Source organism: Zootoca vivipara, chromosome 13 (assembly GCF_965207765.1).
Source record: "Zootoca vivipara chromosome 13, rZooViv2.hap1.1, whole genome shotgun sequence".
Classification (NCBI taxonomy): Eukaryota; Metazoa; Chordata; class Lepidosauria; order Squamata; family Lacertidae; genus Zootoca; species Zootoca vivipara.
In genome coordinates this window covers 16,368,907-16,387,679 of record NC_142596.1, presented here as the reverse complement: position 1 = coordinate 16,387,679, position 18,773 = coordinate 16,368,907, and the positions used below count along the sequence as shown (strand labels likewise).

Here is an 18,773-nt window from a genome sequence, read left to right as displayed (position 1 = left end):
AAAGTGTGCATATGAATGCATATATCAATCACTGACAATAACACAGAGAGCCACATACCGTGTTTCTCATATTATAAGACATGTCTTATATTTATTTTTTCCTCAAAAAACACACTATGGCTTATTTTCAAGGGATGTCTTATTTTTTTCCTCCTCCTCCTGCCGCGGCTGGCATTGCTGCTGCGCCTATCACTATGTCTTATTTTCGGGGTATGGCTTATATTCCTTGAATGGTTAAAAATCCTGCTATGGCTTATTTTATGGGTATGTCTTAAAATATGAGAAACAGGGTATTAGAGGGAAATTGCTTCGCAAGAATGTGTGTATTAGGAGAAATTCGGACAGAAATGCTAGTGAATTTTTATGAGGAATTTTTTTAAGGGGAAAAATTGCAAAGTGATGTGAAAGTATGGGAGAATCCAATTTAAGACTGGAAAAATAAGAAACGGTGAAATAAATTGGACTTACTTGACATATTCACCCACCCCTAATTATGGGTAGAAAGGAAGCGGTCCCTATCCTAAGTCCAGTGCTTTTTTTCTTGAAAAAAATGTTTAGGGGTACTCTCATTTTCCTACTCATATTGAAATATTGCCCCTCAATGAGGCCAACCTTAGATTCACAAAATGTTTAGGGGTATGCGTACCCCTGCGTACCCCCAGAAAAAAAGCACTGTCTGAGTCATTGTCATTGTTTCATTTCCCACTTTCAGCCATATCATATTCTGTAGCCTAATAAGCCAATAGCTGAGAAGATTGGTGTAAAAAAAAAGAAAAAAAAGAAAAGGGAATGGGGTTCCTCTGTGCCCCCTTTAATTTTAGCGCTAACATTCATAGCCAGTTTATAAAACCAAGAAAATCATGTGCCCAAGCTTTTCTAGGGCTGTACCACTTTAGATAGTTGTGTGTGTGGTGTGTGTGTGTGGTGCGTGGTGTGTGTGTAGGCTTTTTATTTTATCTTCCCCAAAAAATGAGGAATCCAGAAACATTGTTTGTTCAGACGATAGACTAGGTATTATAAACGCAATGTGAAAAGCAAAATAGTAAGATTATGCATATAATAGGTGCATCAGAAGTGGTCCGAGACTGCAATTATGTGTGCAATTATCTTACCCAGGGGTAAGTCCTTTGACATTTGTGGGGGTGACATATCAGTAAACATGATTGGTTGAGTGTGCTGCAAAATATAATGATTTCCCATATCTTTAAATAGCCATCAAACTCAAAGATAAATAAAGGATTATGAAATAATTCAGGCGAATGATTTGGTAAACATCAACCTGCTTTTCCTAAGAAGCGACACCATTCCACAGCGTTGGGAAATCACGAAAATTCCGAGTAATGACTAGGTAAACATGTGCCAAGAAGCCATCCCATGCTAGTCCTGCTCAGAGTAGACCTATTGAAATTAATGGGCATGATTAACTAAGAACCACTAATAAATTGGGACCACAATAAATTGACTTTCCATGGGCGACAAATACTTTGGGTTGATGAAGCAATGACTGTAAGCCTTACCTTTGCACAGTGGGCTAGTTTCCCTGTCTATCGATCCAGGCACTTAAGGGGCATTAGCAGAGTTCAAGGGCACATCCTAGCTAGGCAAAAACACTCAAGGAGGGGTGTTGCCTATGGAGAGTACCAAGGGCCAGTCTGGGAGGTCTGGAGGGCCGCATGCTTTCCCTGTCCTTGTGTTAGCCCTCGTTACTGCAGCTATTAAAGATTAAGTGTGTTTAAGTGTTTAAATTTCATCCCTCAGTTCTGAGTACGAAAGAATCCAGATTAATGATGGTAATAATCAACCAGGATTTCCCCCAGAAGCCTGGTTGGGCATCCATCCCAGGGGTCAGCTGGGGAGAACATCCATGGATACCGTTCCACAATGTTGGATGATGCAAGTGACCATCGGTTGGCTTTCCATTGGGTGCCAAGTTTTTTTAAGGTCCAAGGCTGGTGGAGTAATGAATGCCCTGGAACTCGGACGTTTTGGTTCCCAAACGCCAAACCAGTGATTGTTCTGGTTTGTGAACGTTCTTTTGGAACCTGGACATCCAATGGGACTTCCACAGCTTCTGATTGGCTGTAGGAGCTTCCTGCGGCCAATCAGAAGCAGCGATTTGATTTTCGAACATTTTGGAAGTTGAACGTTCAACTTCCAAGGTACGACTGTAGTGGGTTGGCCAAGGGGAGCAAAAGTCAAAAGGTTCCACTCTGTCCTCTGTCGAGGTAAGCAAGGGGCGCAATCAAACTGCACCATCCAGCCAGGCAACAGCACTCAAGGATGGTATGGAGCAGGATTGGTGAGGGGGAAAGTCTTGAGGGCCACTTAGAGAGCTCTGAGGGCCATATTCAGTCCCCACACCTGTGGGTGGATTTCCATCCCTGGTTTAAGTTTTAAAGGTGTGTGTGTGATGACATGACATTGTCCAAAGCATGAAATTGTCCAAAGCAAAGAGAATCTCAGCATTCAAGAATTTGGGGACCCAACTGAAATTTATTGGCAGGAGGTTTAGGACCTTAAAAGGGAGGTGGGAAGGTCTTTTTCATATATACCATGCATAATTAACTAATCAAATTAATGGTCCCGATATGTTATTCATAATCAGGGCATTTTTTGGGGGAAGTGCCATAACCCAATGTCTGCAGAAAGCAGGATCGAACCCACTCCATCCATCAGCTGATGCGAGGGGGGCAGGGCCGTCTTGAGCAGATCGCGCGCCCTGGTGCTGAGGGGCGGAGATTGCTCCGCCGCCTGCCCCGCCCTCGCAGGGCGCAATTGGTTTCCGCGCGGCTTTGCCACGCGGCGCCCTCCTTGCCAGGCCGGCGCCCAGCTTACCAGCCCCCCGCCATGGTGCACTGCGCCACCAGGGGGCTATGTAGAGCCGGCCCTGGAGGGGGGGGGGGTTTCAATCCTGAGGGAGATCATCCTAGAGAAACTCCCTGCACAGCTCAACCCTGCTTAGAAAGCAAGATTTCAGCTTATGAATGCTGTCAACAGATGATTGACAAGTGTGTGGTCTCGCCCACCTTCCCTAGTTGGCCCATGGGATAGTGGAAGGTTCCCCACACCTGCTCTGTGGGGGCAAGTACTCCATACTGGAGCGTACAGTTTGGGGTGGGGAAGTCCTGTTAATTGTTAGCATTTATATAGTGCTCTTATATGGTAAAGGTAAAGGGACCCCTGACCATTAGGTCCAGTCGTGACCGACTCTGGGGTTGCGGCGCTCATCTCGCGTTATTGGCCGAGGGAGCCGGCGCACAGCTTCTGGGTCATGTGGCCAGCATGACAAAGCCACTTCTGGCAAACCAGAGCAGCACAATGGAAACGCCGTTTACCATCCCGCTGTAGCGGTTCCTATTTATCTACTTGCATTTTGTCGTGCTTTCGAACTGCTAGGTTGGCAGAAGCTGGGACCAAGCAACGGGAGCTCACCCCGTCACAGGGATTCGAACCGCCGACCTTCTGATCAGCAAGCCCTAGGCTCAGTGGTTTAACCACAGCGCCACCTGGGTCCCTGCTCTTATATGAGTGCCCCCCAATTATATTTTATTGTTTCAACATTTTAAACACATACCATCAAAATACAATTTGGTCTGTTCTCTTATTCTTCTCGACTTCCCACACCTTTTCCCATGGAGTCGCTGTTTCTCCCCTTCTGCTGCACCCTACCTTCTAGCTATTAAATCATAGTCAAACTGTATTACCATCCAATTTCTTCTGTTGCTCATAGCTCAAAACCTGCTCGTGAGTTCATCAGTGCACTTGAGTGTGCCAAGCACTCCGCATGCATTGGCCTGGGGACTTTACAACAGCCCTCCGAGGCGGGTTAGTGTTATCACTGCAGAGGTGAGCTGGGAGTGAGCCCTATGGCCCCTGTGCGTCCATTTGAACCAGGCACCTTGAATTGCAGCTTGGGCTGCAACCCTATACACATGTGTCTGAGAATACATATTATATATGTTAACTTGTGAGGCTTCCAGATGTGGTGGACTCTCCTAGCTCCCCCATCCGTCCCAGCCAGCATGGCCTGTGGTCAGGGATCATGTGAATTGCCATCCAGCTTATACCTGGAGGGTCACAATTTCTTGCAGTTTCTCTATTCAATAGATAGATAGATATCTATCTATCTATCAGAGGCAGAGGCAGTATATCTCTCAATACAAGGCAGTGGGGTCAGGCATCTACTTTTGTGCCCCTGGGATTCCCAAGGGAATCTTGCCAGTCAGTGTTGGAAGCAGAATCCTGGGCTAGATGAAACTTTGGTCTGATGCCGGAAGGCAGTCCTTACGAATCTCTGAAGTGCAAAGTTAATTTGGCAGTGTGGGAAAAGCAGCCCTCTAATGAAGGTAATAATAATAATTGGCTGGTTGAATATTAAATATAATTTTCCTGCTTTCCTTTGGACCACATCAGCGAGGCCAAGAGAGGGGTCTTGTCATCTGGGCAGCCCAAGACCTTCATACACACTGCCAAGGCTTGTGCCCTGGGAAGGCCACTTGGCTGCTGCTGCTGAGTTACTGGTATCTGCAGCCACAGCAGGTGCTGTGATTCTCCAGCGGTTTGACTTCACCCCTGGAGGCGCACTCCATTGTCTCTTGGATGCCAGCAGCTCCCAGGAAGATTTGCATAGGATCGGGACCTGTGGCTACACGATTCTGCAAAACCAGTGTGGTGACATGAAGAAGGAGTGTTGTGTACATTGTGGGTGAAAACAACAAGCCCTCCTCCAAGTCAGTTGGGTAATTTAATTCTGGAAGAAAGAACAAAATGTTAGTACAAATTATTATCATGTATGTCTTGCTACATTACAGCCCTCCCATTGCCAGCAGACATTGCATTTTCCACTGTGGATGTGTCTGGATCTCAGGTTTGATAAGCATCTGTAAGAAACGGTACATCCTGTCTCATTATAAGGAGTAACAGAATTTCGTAGAAACACAGGAAGCGGCATTGTACTGAGTCAGCCCATTGGTCCATCTAGCTCAGAGGCGTCTACACTGACCGGCAACAGCACAGCTGGATTTCAGACTGGGCTTCCTCACAACCCTACCTGGAGAGGCATGTGCTCTAACCACTGAGCAACGGTCCTGTTCCCCACCCCCTGCACGACACCTTTGAGGGAAGGGGCTGATCGATCCTGTTGCTCTTTTGCCTTTGCTAGGGGCATCCTGAGTCAACAGCCCTCTTTGATCTCTTTCTTGAGCTTGGTACAGTTAAACCGGGACTGTATTTCCTGGGCACATTAACAAGCCTGGATAGCTCAGTTGGTTAGAGCGTGGTGCTGATAATAATGTCAAGGTTGCGGGTTCAATCCCTGTATGAGACAGCTGTTGAGCTTTTGTTAGGAAGGAGAAAGGCCCATTTTTTTAGGGGTTCAGGTCAAAGTTGTAGGGCTTTGTTTTAGGGAGAAGGAAAGCCCCGTTTCTTTGGGGTGAAGGGCAAAAATGTTGAGCTTTTTTTTTAGGGGAGTCAAAGTTGTTGAGTTTCTTTAGGGGGAGCCAGTGGTCTACCAGTGATCTACCACAGACATCCAGTTATCTACTGGTAGATCTCGATCTACTTGTTGGACATGCCTGGAATAGATGATCCACGGGGCCCCTTCCAACTCTACAATTCTGTGATTTGGGATTAAGTCCAGGCTGACCATCAGCAACCAGCATGGACAGCCCCTCCCTTCCCCTTGCAACAAGCAGCTGAGTCGCAGCAGAGCTGCTGTTTATAGTTTCCCACAATGCCCCTGCCATAGCATTCCGGTGGTGGGGCATTGTGGGAAATTAAAATGGTGGCTCACAGATGCAGGCACCTAGTGCTGGATCAGAGTGATGCTGCTCTTTGCTGGATAAGCCTGCTGGGAGGATGGGGGTGGGCACTTGAGAAAGGTCCTCTCTAATCTGAAGCTGGTCCTGATTAATCACTATTAAACACAATGGGACTTGCATTCCCAGCTTTTGGGTCAGAGGCAATTTTGGCCAGTTTGGCTGCACTGGGTGCAGGGGGCGCTGCAACAGTGATGTTGTTGGGGCATTGGGGGGGGGAGCACATGTTAGTGTCTCACAGAGCACTGCTGAAATTGGAGAGCAGGATGCCAGCCACTAATTGGGTGCTTATTTCAGATCCCATGATACAGAGAAGGAAAGGCGAGCCGATCCAAATTTGGGCAGGAGCTCCTGCACCTTTCATAGTTGTACAGACAGCACTGCTCTTCACCTGGTGGGTGGGAAAAGGGGAGATCCGATAGGCAACTTCAAATAGCTCAAGGGCTGTCACATAGAAGAGGGAGCAAGCTTGCTTTCTCCTGTTATGGAGGGTAGGACTCGAACCAAAGACTTCAAGAAAGGAGATTCCGACTAAACATCAGGGGGGGAACTTTCTGACAGCAAGAGCTGTTCCGACAGCGAAACTGTCTCCCTTGGGAGGTGGCGGACTCTCCTTCCTTGGAGGTTTTAAAGCAGAGGTTGGATGGCCATCTGTTATGGTGTGGATGTTTTGGTTTAGATTCCTGCATTGAAAGGGGTTGGACTAGATGACCCTCGGGGGTCCCTTCCAACTCTACAGTTCTCTGATTCTATGACCCCCCCTAGTGGGTGGTGGTCTGCTTCAAGGTGCGTTGAAATGAGTGTCCAAATGCACGTTTGGGTTGCTGGCGAGTCCCGGGTCTGAAAAGGTTGAAGATACCTAGCATAAAGGAAGGGAAATCTCAGGTGTGTAGCTTGCATGGCAGGAGAGAGGGTCAGTGGCTATCGCGTGGTACCTGTCGCTGGCTCCTTGAGACTTGAACCCCTTCTTCCAGGTAGGCGCGATAGCGCAAATCTGCGCGCAAGCCCCCTTGGAAGCGCATAGTTGGTTCCCATGCTCACGTTTCCAGCGCAAAAGGAAGGGAACGCGTCGCTTTTGGGAAAAGGCACGTGTGGTTTCTGGGCTGCTTGGAAGAGGCGCCCAGGGGTGCGGATCCCGGGGAGTCCTCGCTCCGAGTGCTCTCCAAGTTTGCGCAGACTTGGACCTGAACCAGTTCGCTTTCCGAGCAACTGAGTAGCAGCCAAGGACACCGGGAAAGGGGGGGGGGCGCGATTCGCTTCCAGGGAAAGTTCCGCGAGGAAGAGAGATCGCGATCCGCGCGGCGTTCCCCCCCCCGGGGGTTTGCTCCCCCCCCCTTTCTTGGCAACTCGGCGCCAACAGCCGCGCGGTATGTCCAGAATGCGAAACGGCGTCACGGGCCGGGGAGGAGCCAAGCGCTCAGCTGGTGTAAACAGCGCGGCTCCGAGATCGCCTATAAATAGCGAGGCTGGTGGCCGGGCAAGGGGAAAAAAAAAAGCCGGGCAGCGGAGCGCTCAAAGGAGAAAGAAAGCCTTTGGGTTCCCGAGCGCGTCTCTGTCTGTCCCTCTCCAGAGCCGTCTAAAAATATAGATGTCTCTAAATAATCCACGTCGCTTCTCTTAATTGCTTCTGGGGGTGGGGGGGAAAGAGGATCGCCACCAGCTCACACCGTCCAACTAAAACAGAGAGCTGTGTGGGAACGGGGAGGAAAAAAACCTCGCTTCTTCTGTTACCAAAGCGTTCAATAAAAGCGTTGTGCGCTTTTCTGCCGAGAGCGCAGAGGTAGGTACGAGATGATGGACTTTCTCGAGGGCTTTCTTTTTCAAATCGCCACCAGGAGGCGCTGCTGCCGGTGGAAATGCAGGGAGTTAGAGACGCTTGTAAGCCTGTACGCCGCGGGGAGAAGGGAGACCGAGCAGCCCGGTTCCCGTGTATGTGTGCGCGTGTGCATGTATGTGCGTATGTGTGAGAGCGCGTGTGGTCTGTGGTGTGTGATCCGAAGGGAGAACTTGTCCTTTGCAATCATCATGACGACAATAACGAAGTTCTTGCAGAGATTGTTGGACGAGGCGGCGGGTGCAGGCTGCAAAGGCGAGGTAAGGAACGGCGGCGCGGTTCAGGATCGCACGCCGGCTTGTGCGGCCACGTGCTGCTTGGCGTCGCCTTCTCCCGCGGCAAGCGCGCCTGTGCGAAATCCGGGCTCGCACTGACTGGGATTCTTGCGTGCTGCCGACGGTTGATTGGGGAAGCAGAGAAGATTGGGGGTGGGGGACCGCGTCCCAGTTTCAGCAACAAGTTAGGAACCTCGACGGTGCGGACGCGCGTTTCATCCGGCGGCGCCCCGGCCGGCTTCCAGCAGGTGCCGAGATCCGCTTGGAGGGGTCAGGCTGGGCTGGGTGCGACAGCCCGGGGCGCTGCTCCTTCCGGAGACTGCAGGTGGCAGCGGTCTGGTCGTCGCTACAGCACCCGATCCCGGAGCGGAGCCGCAGCGCGCAGGCAGGTGGGTCCTCGCTTCCTTCCTTCCACGCTCGCGCTCCCCCTTTCCGACGAGGGCTGTGTTCTTGCACGCCGTGCTTGGGGCGTGAGCGCTTACTCCCTGGGAAGCGTGCCCAGGATGGATGGAAGCCTGGGGGTCTCTCTCTTTCTCTCCTCCTTTCTGCAGGGAGCGCCTGCCCGCCGCCCGCCGCGCACTTCACCCCGTGGCGTCCGGGACATAACAGCAGCCACGCTGCCGTCGTGGGCCGAGGAGCGGTTTTGCGCTTGGAGAGCTCGGCCACTTTCCACTCGCTGCTCATCCAGGAAGGAGGTAAGAAGGAGAGGCTTTTGCGCGGGCAGCAGGCTGTTAACCTCGAGGGGAAAAGCTGGCGGTGGGGAGGGGAGGTGTGTGTTTGCGCGTGCTCACGTTGCGCCCGATCCTGTGCCACTTACCTTGGACTCTATCCCCATGGAACTCCAAGGGGCCAGATCCCATGTAGGTAAATCCATACCAGTTTAAGTTCAGGTGTGTATTCTCTGAATTCTGTATTTAACTTGGATGTGCAGGCTGGTGATTGACAAATGTAAACTTAAATAGGATCTAAACTTGAATAGGTGCTGCGGTCTGATCTCATGAGTATTTATTTGCTTGACTGTAAAAAGCCCTCTGCATTGAATGCATTGATTAATGCATCTAACTGATTCAGATTGCATCTTATGCACCAGGTGCAAGTAACTTGGAGTTAAAGACAGAGGAAAGAGGCTGAGAAACAGCGAAGTGTAGTGGTCAGAATGTAAGACCAAGCCCCTTGAGATGAGGGTTCAAAAACCCACTTGGTCATATTAAATAATAATAATATAATATATTATTTATCGGGACGCGGGTGGCGCTGTGGGTTAAACTACAGAGCCTAGGGCTTGCCGATCAGAAGGTTGGCGGTTCGAATCCCCACAACAGGGTGAGCTTCCGTTGTTCGGTCCCTGCTCCTGCCAACCTAGAAGTTCCAAAGCACGAAGTGCAAGTAGATAAATAGTTCCAAAGCACGAAGTGCAAGTAGATAAGTAGATAAATAGGTAACGGCATTTCCGTGCGCTGCTCTGGTTTGCCAGAAGCGGCTTTGTCATGCTGACCACATGATCTGGAAGCTGTACGCCGGATCCCTCGGCCAGTAAAGCGAGATGAGCGCCGCAACCCCAGAGTCGTCTGTGACTGGACCTAACAGTTAGGGGTCCCTTTACCTTTATTTTATTTATATCCTGCCCATCTGGCTGGGTTTCCCCAGCCACTCTGGGCGGCTTCCAACAAAAGATTAAAAATACATTAAAACATGGTGCTCAGTCCCTGCCTCTCAACCTAACCTGCCTCACAGGGTTGTTGAGGGGATTAAATGAGGAGGGGGGGAGAAGCATGTATATTGCATTGAGCCCCTTGGGGGTGGGTGGGACATAATTGCAATAAAACCAGCCAGCCATTCATTCATTCATTCAATCAATCAATCCTGAGCTTTCCAGTGACATAAATTGAATGGGGGTTGGTTGCCTTTTAATGTTCTCAGGTTCTTGTGACCTTGTTATATTTGCAATTTTTCAAAAGGGCAAAAGCATCGTTCTGCTCTGTTCAGGGCATATTTTTGTTCATGAAGTGTTGGCATCAATTCCATAAATAAGAATATCAGAGGAGCCTTGCTGAGCACAGCAGCCTTTTCCTCCACCCAGTGGTCCTCTGGGTGAAGCTGGGACACCACAGTGGGCAACAATACAATCACCTCTTGTTTCTAATGTAGCTCTATGCAACCTCCAGCATCAACATGCAAAGTACCAGCAGCTGGGGAGCAGGAAAAAAACTGCCTTTTCCTGCTCCCTAGCTGCTGGTACTTAGAGGCATTTTGCATGTTGATGCTGCAGGTTGCATAGAACTACATTAGAACCAAGAGGTGATTGTACCATTGCCCAATGAACCTAATACTGTATAAGAATACAGATTCTACAGTGGAGGGATGGCTGCAAGGGCGTACCCACCATGCGGCAAGTTAGGGCAGCTGCCCTACTCTAGAAGCAGGGCTGGTGGGCAGAGGCGGAGCACAGCCCGGCGGAGCGCGAGTTCGCCATTCCCGCCGCACCGCGCCGCACCCTCCCTCCAGCTCCCCGGCGCGCCCTCAGGCAAGGCCAAGCGCGGCGGGGAACCAGGGAGCGCGGCGCGGCGGGCGGGAACGCTGAACTCGCGCTCCGCTGGGCTGGGCTCCGCCTCCGCCCACCAGCCCTGCTTCTAGGGAGGGGCACAGCCCGGCGGAGCGCGAGTTCGCTGTTCCCGCCCACTTTGTGGCCCCTCCCCTTCCGTGCCTTGGCCCCTCCCCTTGCTCCCCCTAGTTTTGATCCTGGGTACGCCCATGGATGGCTGTGTTAGTTTGTCAGATCAAACAGCAGATTGGGGACGTCTTGTGGCTCATTATTGTGATGTAAGCTGATACCGCAAATATATTTTAGGCTCTTTTGGTGTTGGAAAGTTTTGCACCTGAATGTGATTCCTGTACAATTATCTTTCCCCACCCCCTGTTCTTTGACCAATACACGTGGGGATGTTTTATAGCTGAAGTCTGACCTGCCGGTGCAGTTTAGAACTTAACTCCTGATCCCATTCCTCCTCTAGTCCTTATTATCATCAATATTGCAGGTCTGAGACCGAGAGAGTGACTTCCTAGGGGCCACCTAGTTAGTTGGCATGGGCGAGATTCGAACTGGGGACTTGCCAATCTATTGCTTAGCCTTTATGCCAAGGCTGGATCTAGACACATCAAAAAAGCGTTTCAGGAAAATGCGCTGTAAACCTCAAAGTGGAGAAGCACGTTGGCGAAAGACAGAACTCCACAGCGCCATCTGGTGTCACATAGCACATATAAAATGCTTTATCTTTACTAATGTAGCTGAGTCCTAAGTGTGGGGAACCTGTGGGTCTCCAGGTGCTGTTGGGCTCCCATCAGCTCCAGACAGTGTGGCCCAGTGGTCAGAGATGATGGGATTTGTAGTCTTGGGATGTCTGGAAGGTCGTAGATTCATCACCTCTGCACTGCAGTATCCTATGCCAGCTCACAAATCTGAGAAAATTCTTGTCTCTCTCTCTGCTTCCCTTCCAGGGATCTTAGTATTTGCAGACGATCCGGAGGAAGCCATCACCTTACGAGCTCGCAGCATCCTTCTTGAGGATGGCGGGGCACTGCATGTGGGCTCCGAATGCCGCCCATACCGTTCCAAGGCCACCATTTCTCTCTACGGGAAAGCCACCGACGAGGCCAACGTGGATGGCTATGGCAGAAAATTCCTGGGAGTGGGCAGAGGTGGCATTCTGGAGTTGCACGGCAGGAAGCCTCAATCCTGGACGCTCTTGGCCCAAACCTTGTACCCAGGTGGACTTCGGTACGGCCGGTACACTTCTGAAAAGCGCTGGAGTAATCGTGGCCTCAACGTCCGGATCGTGGATGCGGGCACAGCCCAGGTCGTGGCCTCTGAACGCTTTGACACGCACCTCCTTGTTGATGATAGCCGCAGATTGAGGGAATTCCTTGCCCACCAATCTCCGGGCCATGTGGTAGCCATGGCAGTAGGGGATTCTGCAGCAAAGAGTTTGACCTTGGAGACCAGGCTGTTCCTCAAGAACCTGCTGCACAGCAAATACATCCTGCACCTGCAATACAGGTAACTTTGCAAATGTGGCTTCTTACTTTCATGCATGCAATTCTGAAAATGTGTAGGCCAGGCATCCCCAAACTTGGGCCCTCCAGATGTTTTGGACTACAATTCCCACCATCCCTGACCACTGGTCCTGTTAGCTGGGGATCATGGGAGTTGTAGGCCAAAACATCTGGAGGGCCGCAGTTTGGGGATGCCTGGTGTAGGCCATCGTGGTGCCTTGTGGATGCCAGCTTTCACTGACTCCCAGTCAGCATGACTAACAGCCAGGGCTGATGGGAGTTAAACCTGAAGTATACCTGAATGAGTGTCTCCACCCCCATCGTTCACTGAGGTCCAGCTCCAAGGGCCTTCTGGCGGTTCCCTCACTGCGAGGAATAAGGTTATAGGAAACCAGGCAGAGGGCCTTCTCGGTGGTGGCGCCTGCCTTGTGGAACGCCCTCCCGCCAGATGTCAAGGAAATAAACAACTATCTGACTTTTAGAAGGCATCGGAAGGCAGCCCTGTTTAGGGAAGCTTTAAATGTTTGATGCTTTATTGTGTTTTTAATATTCTGTTGGGAGCCGTCCAGAGTGGCTGGGGAAACCCAGCCAGATGGGTGGGGTATAAATAAATTATTATTATTATTATTATTATTATTATTATTATTATTATTATTATTATCTGAAGCACTGAGAGGGTAGAAGGTTGGGGACACCTGACAAAGACTTATCAAAATGGGTACGGCTTTTAAAGCCATTAAAATTGGCGGTCATCATAGCCTTTTGTGGGAGCAGATTCCATAGTTTAACTATGTGCTGTGTGGACGAGCCCTTTCCTTTTTGTATTCCCCCTATTTAGCTGTGTTGGCTGTCCCTGAGTTCTGGTGTGCTGAGAGGAGGAGAAAAGTGTTTCTCTGTCCACTTCTCCCCCCTTCTGAAGTGGGCAGCATTTTCTGTGCACGTAGATTCTCTCTGTGATTTATAACCAGTGTTGTGTGGTCAGTGGACCAGGGGGCTAGGCTAGTCCCCTAAATGTTCCCGGTCATCCCAGTTTGGATTGGGACTGTTACCTTGGTGGAGATGGAGGTTAACCGGTGTTGTATTTAAAGTGCTTGCCTGGCAGCCATGGATGCCCGGGAATTGCAGGCAGGCAAGAACTTGACATTATTGACTGATGAGTGAACAGGCTACGGTGCTCCAAAGCTCGTCTGCGGCCAGTGGAAAAATGCAGCAGCTTCCTGCACAATATTTCCTTCTTTTGCTAGCTAGTAATGTTCTTTGATTTTACAAGGCTGGATTTAGCACTTTCTCCTTGGTGTTGTTTCCCAGCCGACTTCCCCAAAGCTGGTAATGGAAGCAAATAGGGGCTAAACAACAGCAACTTGAGGGAGGAGGAGTTTCCCCCCCCCTTCAGTGTGGGTGGGTGGGAAATGGCGTGGAGGAAAACTGCGCTGTGATCTGATCTGGACTGGCGACCTTTGAGTTAGAAAAGAGAAAAAGACTCGGGGAAACTCTTGTACAGGTCTTGAAGACCAATGGAAAGGAACTGTTTCACTCTAAGTAATGCTGAAAATGTGCTTATTTCAGAGTGTGGCACTTTCTGTTATATATCAGATTACAACTGCTCCATAGTTCACTAATCTGGTATCTTTAATTTGAAACTGTCCAATTTGCAAGGGGTGGGGTGGGGGACCCTTATCTTTCTTTCTTGAAAACTCTTGAAATATGCCACTTAAGAACCAGTTCCATTTTTAAATGATGTTTTGGTGATATTAAGAAGTCGCCTTCCCCTTGTTTTTCATCCTTTAGCATTCCCCTCTCCCCAAAAAATTTGCTTGGACTTAGTGGCATAAGAAGCCTGTTTTTGAAGTGGAGACAAAGCAAGCTAGCTTCATTTCTGGAGTTGGTGCACATGTCCACAAATGTTTGCTTGGCTAAACCAAATTGGGTCCCTCTAAGTCAGGCATCCCCAAACTGCGGCCCTCCAGATGTTGTGGCCTACAACTCCCATGATCCCTAGCTAACAGAACCAGTGATCGGGGAAGATGGGAATTGTAGTCCAAAACATCTGGAGGGCCGGCGTTTGGGGATGCCTGCTCTAAGTCGTCTGGACCTGGCAGAGAGCTTGAATGTGAAATCTTGCTCACACTGGGGTGTGATTTGGCATAAGAAGTAAATATTGCACTACTTCTTGATTCTATTATTCTACTAGAGCAGCGTTTCTCAACCAGTGTGCCTCCAGATGTTGTCGGACTTCAACTCCCATCATCCCTAGCTAGCAAGACCAGTGGTCAGGAATGATGGGAGTTGTAGTCCCAAAACATCTGGAGGCACACTGGTTGAGAAACACTGTACTAGAGGGATAGTGAACAGCTGGCTCTTTCAGATGTTGCTAGACTCCAACTCCCATCAGCCCCAACCAGCATGGCCCATGGGGAGGACTGGTGGGAGTTGTAACCCCAAATATCTGGAGGGCCACTGCCACAGTCTCCTTATCCCAAAGCTCAGTAGCACAACATGTGAAGCAGATGCTTCTGTCCCAGAATGCCAAGGGATCTTGTTCCTGGCAGATGGCTTTGTAGATTTCTCCAGATGTGCTGTGGGGGCTACACAGATATGACCTCCATATTGCCCCCCCCCGGATTAGATGATCTTCATGCTATGATGGTTTGGGTGTGTATATGCTGTTTGTTTCAGTTGTGCTCGTTTCTATATGTGGTCTGTTAACACTAACTTGGCAACTAGGATTAGCTGGCTGTTAATTGTAGTCTTGCTTTAGTGCAGGCATCCCCAAACTTCGGCCCTCCAGATGTTTTGGACTACAATTCCCACCTTCCCTGACCACTGGTCCTGTTAGCTAGGGGTCATGGGAGTTGTAGGCCAAAACATCTGGAGGGCCGCAGTTTGGGGATGCCTGCTTTAGTGGCAGTGGGGAAACCTCTGGCTCTCCAGAGGAAGCGGAACTACCACTCCCATCAGCCCTGACCATTGGCAATGCTTCTTAGGGCTGATGGAAGTTGTAGTTAAGAAACATCTGGAAGGCCAAATGTTTCCCATCCTGAGTTCAGTGTTGTGCATCCACTTGGTGATTTCCAAAGAAGGGGAAAGGGAAGGAAACGGGTTGCCATGTTTGCCAGCAAATGAAACCCTACAAGGTTAAGAAGCAGTGGGGTGACTTTTTTTGATGGCTCACGAATCCTGTTTTCTTCCATAGGCAATACGGATACTTTGGTTTGGTACACTGGGGCTAACCGCCCCCCCCAAGCATTCAGTGTCTGTGGAACTTGCCAGTTGAACCGGACAGTGTTCTCCCTTATATATATTTTGATAGTCTTGGCATTTTGATCAGAGCGCAAGGAACCAGAAATTCTGTGGTGTTTAAAACGAGGTTATAGGGCTATCTAAGCATAGGGTGTCCCAGAAAACTCTTTTTAGGTCTATTAACCTGTGACACTTGGCGCAAAAGAGAGAGCATGCTTGTGCTTGGTGCTTGTAGCAGAGAGCTCCTCCGGAAAATGGTTCTGTTGAAAAACCTAACAGTGCCACCATGGACAGCTCCTGGCCCCTTTTCCTAACCGTTGTACTGCTGTCCAATCTACCAGAGTTATCTCCCCCCCACCCGCCCACTTTGTGCTTGGCAATTCATGCAAGAAGTCTTTCCGTTTCCACATCCCTCTGAAGTTTTGTCCCCAAAGCAAATGGCATCAAATCTGAAAACTTGTGCCCGTATTTAAAGGATGCGGTGTGCAGTTTTGAAACTATCAAAACTCAGAAGCCCGTGTTCCCTTTTTGCCGCTGCTGCTGTGTTGTTTTAAGGACAGAGTTTGCCTTCTGCCTGATAAGCTGGTCCCATTTTCCCCTTCTGAGATAACTGGGTGCAAACTCGGTGGGGACTTTTGCCTGTACTCTTGCTGATCAGGATGAATTACATTCAGTTCCAGGGGCTTGCTGTTTGTATTTTGTGGACCAAGGCCACAGGTTGCCTGCAGAATAGCTGCTGGGCTCTGTTGGTCTTTGGAGTTACGGTGCTTCATTGCTTAATCAGAATTTCTCAAAGCTAGCTGCAAGTCCATCAGGGCAGCGTGAGTTATCTACCTCCACTGTTAAGTTAAACCTTAGAGGATTTCTTCTCCCTGGAAGCAGGTGGTTTTCCGAGAGAGAGCGTCGTATATTTTGATTGCAAATTTTTGGAGCAGGACTTGGCCTTCAGACGATGCTGGACACTGAATATCTGAATGAATTTGAGGTTCAGATGCTAACAGGGTGTTCCAATTTCTGCATCACAAGTCTGCTTTCCCCCTTCCTCCAGGCAGCCTTGGGCTCTGGTTGGAATCCTTGGCAGTCATGCTTCTTCCATCACAGAGGATGCAACGCCTTCTCAACGCAACGGGACAACAAGGTTGGCAACAGCGACAAGAGAATTTAAGACATACGAAGGCATTGTCTTTACAATCACTGCTCACAGCGGATGGATCAAAGGTTTTAAAGCCCTTTTCCTAATCTCTTGTTCAAGTGGTGTTTATCTGCTTTCTCTCCCCTCCCTGAGTATGTGCCCCTCTCTGTGTTTTGAGCTGTCTGCCCAGTTTATAGAAATCTCAAGTCTATATCTGCTTGATTAAATTTACATATGAGTAAATCAGTAGGCTGAACCAAAAGCCACACTCCCATTTTTAGATTATCAACAGATTTTTTTTGAAAAAAGAGCCTTTGATAGATTACAAACCAGTTTATTGATTAAACCCCGCTGTTCTAGCTTATTACCTCTGAAAGCCAGACAAGGTCATAGGCTGGGGCAGTGAATTGATGATCTATTATTTGACTGTAGTCAAATATTCCATGAGGCTAAAAATGTCCTAGTTTGGTGCATGGAATGCTTTTTTACAGTGAACTGTATGTCAGAAGAAGGTATGAAGGCTGCTTGCTTTTCCCAACCATGTGTGAGTTAAGAACTGTACACACACACACACACACACACACACACACACACACACACACACACACTTCTTTCATCCAGGAGCATGCTTCCTTTAATTTGCTCTCTTATACATTTTATTGTTTCTTTATTTTTTACATTTCTATCCCAAGTTGCTCAAAGCCTTGTAACATGTTCTCCTCAGGCCCCCGTTATGGTTGGGAGTAAAGCAACAATTCTTGTAGTAAGTTATCTGAGCCAGTGGGGGCGATAGACAAGAAAAGCAACGTGTTCTTCCTCACACGTCCCTCCTCCTTTAGTAACTACTTGTTGGTAAAGCAGATCACTTCCTTTTAGGCTTTACTTCTCTTTGCTTCTTCTCTGAGTTAGTTAGTTCAAGCGACCCGAAGTGCAAGTTAGCCTGTGCTAGTGTTAACTTCTTCGCTCCATCTTGGCCACAGGCAAAACATATACTTGGAATGACTTTGTTTGCAATGTGTTAATAAAGCATTTTTTTAAAAAAAAATCCATAGAAAAATAATTTAAAAATAAATTTTCACCAAGCAATCCAATCTTACCAGACTCTTTCTTTTTGCAACATATTTACCAAATTCCAACAATTATATCTTCACAATAATTCTCTATAATTCCCTATAATATAATTGGGAATTATAGGGACAGAACTACCTAAATTGTATAGAAATTTATTTATGTATGCTGCTACTACAGCAGCAAGAATGCTACTTGCCCAAAAGTGGTAAGAAGCAGAAGTCCCCATAAAGGAAGAATGGATACAAAAACTTATGGAATATGCAGAAAAGGCGAAACTTACCGGAAGAATAAGAAATCAAGATGACTAACATTTTATAAAAGAATGGAAATGGTTTATTGAATATTTACAGATAAATTGTAAACAGATAAAAACATTAGCCGGATTATTGTAATAACCTGCAGTCTTATAAGAGTATATATATATTTACAGTAGATGATTAAATGAATTTGGATATGCAGAAGATATTTGTTAAAATATAAATTTAAGGAACTGCGGAAAGAAGGGGAAGGAAGTCAAATTTTTTAAATGTTAAATTGATTGTGAAACTAATGAAATGTATAAACTTGAAAAGTATAAATAAAAACTAAAAAAATACTTATATATTTTCACAATAACTCTGTGAGTAAGGGTTTTGCAGAGTGTTTGTGACTGACAAACATTGACCCACTGAACTTGACGGCTGAGCAGGGATTTGAACCCGGGTCTCTCCAGTCCTAGTCTGACACACTGTCCACTATATTGCACTAGCTTCCGTTAGCACGGGACCATTCAGATACAGCTTTGATCTTTCATAGCAGGTATCTTCAACCTTTTGAGACCCGGGACCCTCTTTTAACCCAAACATGCATTTGGGGATATTTTCCTCAAACTATTGCCATGTATATATGCATGGTGGTAGCATACCTGTTACACCTACTTTGGATCAGGCCATGACACCTTAGTGGATCTTAACTCACCAACTGAATATCAGTGTCTTCTACTGACAACACTCCCTGGAGACACGCGCAAATTTAGAACGATGGTTTCATGTTTCTCTGGGGAGCCAGCAAGAACTGTTTGATCTCTTGAATGTCGAAACTCTGCTCATTATGTTAGTTAACAGATTTTTCTGTTCTTTCATTGAAGTATTCAGTGTTATCTGCTGTCAAAATTCTTGTTGATAACAGCTGGGTTTCTCTCTCTCCCTCTACCCTTAGTATCTTTCCTTGTTACAAAATTAACACTTTATGTCCCGGGTCAGCAATTTGGCTTTTTTTTCTTTTGAGGATATAAACAGCCTTCACCAGCCCAGCAACTTTCAGATGTTTTGGACTCCTATCTGATAGGAGTTTGTAGTCCTATCTGATAGGAGTTT

General features: G+C 48.1%; 2 protein-coding genes across 6 annotated transcripts in view; both read left to right on the top strand.

Annotated features, from left to right (window-relative positions):
• Positions 1-18,773, top strand: part of LOC118093031 (cell surface hyaluronidase CEMIP2) — a 98,381-nt gene that overhangs the window by 11,268 nt on the left and 68,340 nt on the right. For all 5 annotated transcript variants that reach the window (XR_015946760.1, XR_015946761.1, XM_088656508.1 and 2 more), the window contains exons 4-6: positions 8,477-8,620; positions 11,421-11,979; positions 16,264-16,433. Coding sequence is in view for 3 of the 5 variants with exons in the window: in XM_088656508.1 (XP_088512634.1) it covers positions 8,477-8,620; positions 11,421-11,979; positions 16,264-16,433 (873 nt within the window). In the remaining 2 variants the exon portion in view is untranslated. The remainder of the gene's footprint in view (positions 1-8,476; positions 8,621-11,420; positions 11,980-16,263; positions 16,434-18,773) is intronic.
• The window catches only part of CEMIP (cell migration inducing hyaluronidase 1), a 158,811-nt gene continuing 147,305 nt past the window's right edge, over positions 7,268-18,773 (top strand). Inside the window, exon 1 of the mRNA XM_035132099.3 lies at positions 7,268-7,596. The gene's annotated coding sequence lies outside the window, so the exon portion shown is untranslated. The remainder of the gene's footprint in view (positions 7,597-18,773) is intronic.